The sequence below is a fragment of the Martes martes genome, assembly GCF_963455335.1.
Source record: "Martes martes genome assembly, chromosome: 9".
NCBI lineage: Eukaryota > Metazoa > Chordata > Mammalia > Carnivora > Mustelidae > Martes > Martes martes.
This window is the reverse complement of record NC_137896.1, coordinates 109573251-109575555: the sequence shown is the minus strand read 5'-3', so window position 1 is coordinate 109575555 and position 2305 is coordinate 109573251. Positions and strand designations below refer to the sequence as shown.

Below are 2305 nucleotides of genomic sequence, written 5' to 3'. Positions count from 1 at the left end.
AACTTTTTTTCTTAGCGCCCTAGTCACAAAATTGACAACCTAAACCCAATACCAAAAGTACTTGCTATACTGTAAGTTCCATTTGTAGTATTTAAATTAGCAATGTTAAATACTTTTTCAAATTTAGAATCTCTAATGAAGTAACTAGTTTCTACAACTAAAAAAAAAAAATTGCCTGAGGCTTCTGAGATGGCTAATAATAATCACTAAAACATCCTGTTCTATACTCTGACCTTACACCCACACGTTACTCCTCAAACTAGGGGAAAGTACTTAGAATCTATTACCAGGGTAATTTAATAATCATGGAGACTGACTAAGACTGCATTTGTTTTGAAGTTAATGCTACTCCCTACTCCCTTTAAAACAGTTCTAAAGCTTCTCTTTACTCTGAAGTTTGGGGGTATCTTCTGACAGATCTATGCAACAGCTTTTGGGGGACTTCAGCCAAACATTTTAAATGGCATTTCTGATCTCATCAATGCAAATATGAATCTTTTAGTGGATAATTTTAAAGTAAAATATATTTGACAAAATAATATGCTTATCTTACAAAAAGGTGGTATGAAACATAAGGTTCTATAAAAAGGCTAAATCACTGCTTTTCAGTTCATGGGAGTTTAACTGTCTAAAAGTTCTGCATTTCAGTGGCTTACTGCAAAACCTCCAGAGATGCAGCCACAGGACAAATTAATCACTAAAGAACACTTAACAGTATTCTAAGACGAGGAGAATCTGTTGATCTTAGAGTGGTTTCAGTAGGTAAGACAAAGTACAATGAAAGGCTTGAATGAGGATCACCAGAGAGACGACGTTTTGTTGTTTGTTTTTTTTTACCTGCAGCCAGGGATGACTAAGAGATTTGTCCACGCTGTAACGTTTTCTCATCTTCACTTGAAGTAGGTTGTTGATCAAATCAATTGCTAAGAGAAAAGACAAAATCAGACACGTAAATTTGGGTATATGGAGCAAACCAAACCCGGGACTCTTAGAAGGCAGTTCAATCCACAGAAATACAGGGTCGAGGGTTTCGCTTCTCAAGGCCGCAGTCTTAACAGCTCCCCTGTTAGTGATCTGTAAATGTTCACTGCACTTAGTACCTATCTTGGGAAGTGTGCCTGTTTGCTTAAGGAGGCAGTGCAGAGTACACATTCAGTGTGGCAGAGGGTCGGTGAGTGCCCGCTGCCGTTTCTCCGTTTCCTCGTCTACAAAATGAGGTTGTTGTAAAGATGAAATAATACACATAAAGAGCTTAGAATTGTGCCTAGCACGTAAGTGCTAGTTATGGCCATTATTATTTCAAAATGAATTAAAAAAACTGATTACAGACTGACTTGCTGTTTCCCCCAAAGACACCATTCCCTAGTCCCTGGCTTGGTCTGCTAAGGAGCCAAAGTCGCTGGCTTCCTCTACACATGGGGCCAGACTAACATGGTAACTTATTACCACAAGTTCACACTCAAACAGGTGTGGTGTTCGGTATGTATGGTAATAACAGTAAGTATGCTGGCATACTTATTCATCCAGTTATTTGAAGAAATGAAGCAACTGCAAAAACATAACCTCCGTGTGACTGTACTGACTACAGTGCAGTGTGACAGTACATTTGAAATACAGATACAAAAGCCTGGACCCAGAGATGAGCCAAATGAAAGGTTTACATCATACCCACTCTGTTTCTCTTGTGCATACCACAGGTATTTTAATTATGAACTCTCGGTTCCAAATACTTCAAACTTTTACCCGGTGTTGCTTACTTGGATGTCCACCATGTGCAACAGAATCATTTGGGGTCTTTATTAAAATGCATTCCTGGTGTCATGCCAGCTGGTGAAGTGGAAGCTCTGGGATACAGCCAGGGGTTTTTGGTTTAGTACACTCACCAACTGATTATGCTGACAGAGGTCTGCAGACCACACTGCCCGAGGACCTCTAAGAGAAACCCTCATATATACTTCAGTTAGCTGTTCATTACCAAGTAAGCCTGCTACTGTTCTTACAGGTTGTTCCTCAAACTTCCCCTGTTTAATGGGCTGTTAATCCCTATCATTAGATCTGGTACTTCTGGAAAACAAAAAAAACCCTCGTTCCAAAGGTTGGCTAAATCCAGGTTGGTTATTTCCCCAGTAGGATTCCATTCAGTATGCGGCTGCTAAATAACTTGCATGCTCTGCCCGACAGTATCAAAAAGTAAAAGAGGGACAGCCAGGGCATTCTTCATGGGTACAGAACCCAGGCTTGCAAGCTCAGAAATCTGTACTGGGCAGGGAAAACAGACGTAGCCTGCTTCCTAGGATTGGTCCCT

At 40.3% G+C, this 2305-nt stretch overlaps 1 protein-coding gene across 1 annotated transcript in view; it reads right to left on the bottom strand.

Moving 5' to 3' along the window:
* PRKD3 (protein kinase D3) overlaps nucleotides 1–2305 on the bottom strand; it is a 79521-nt gene that overhangs the window by 552 nt on the left and 76664 nt on the right. The window contains exon 18 of the mRNA XM_080813533.1: nucleotides 838–923. Coding sequence (XP_080669659.1) covers nucleotides 838–923 — 86 coding nt within the window. The remainder of the gene's footprint in view (nucleotides 1–837; nucleotides 924–2305) is intronic.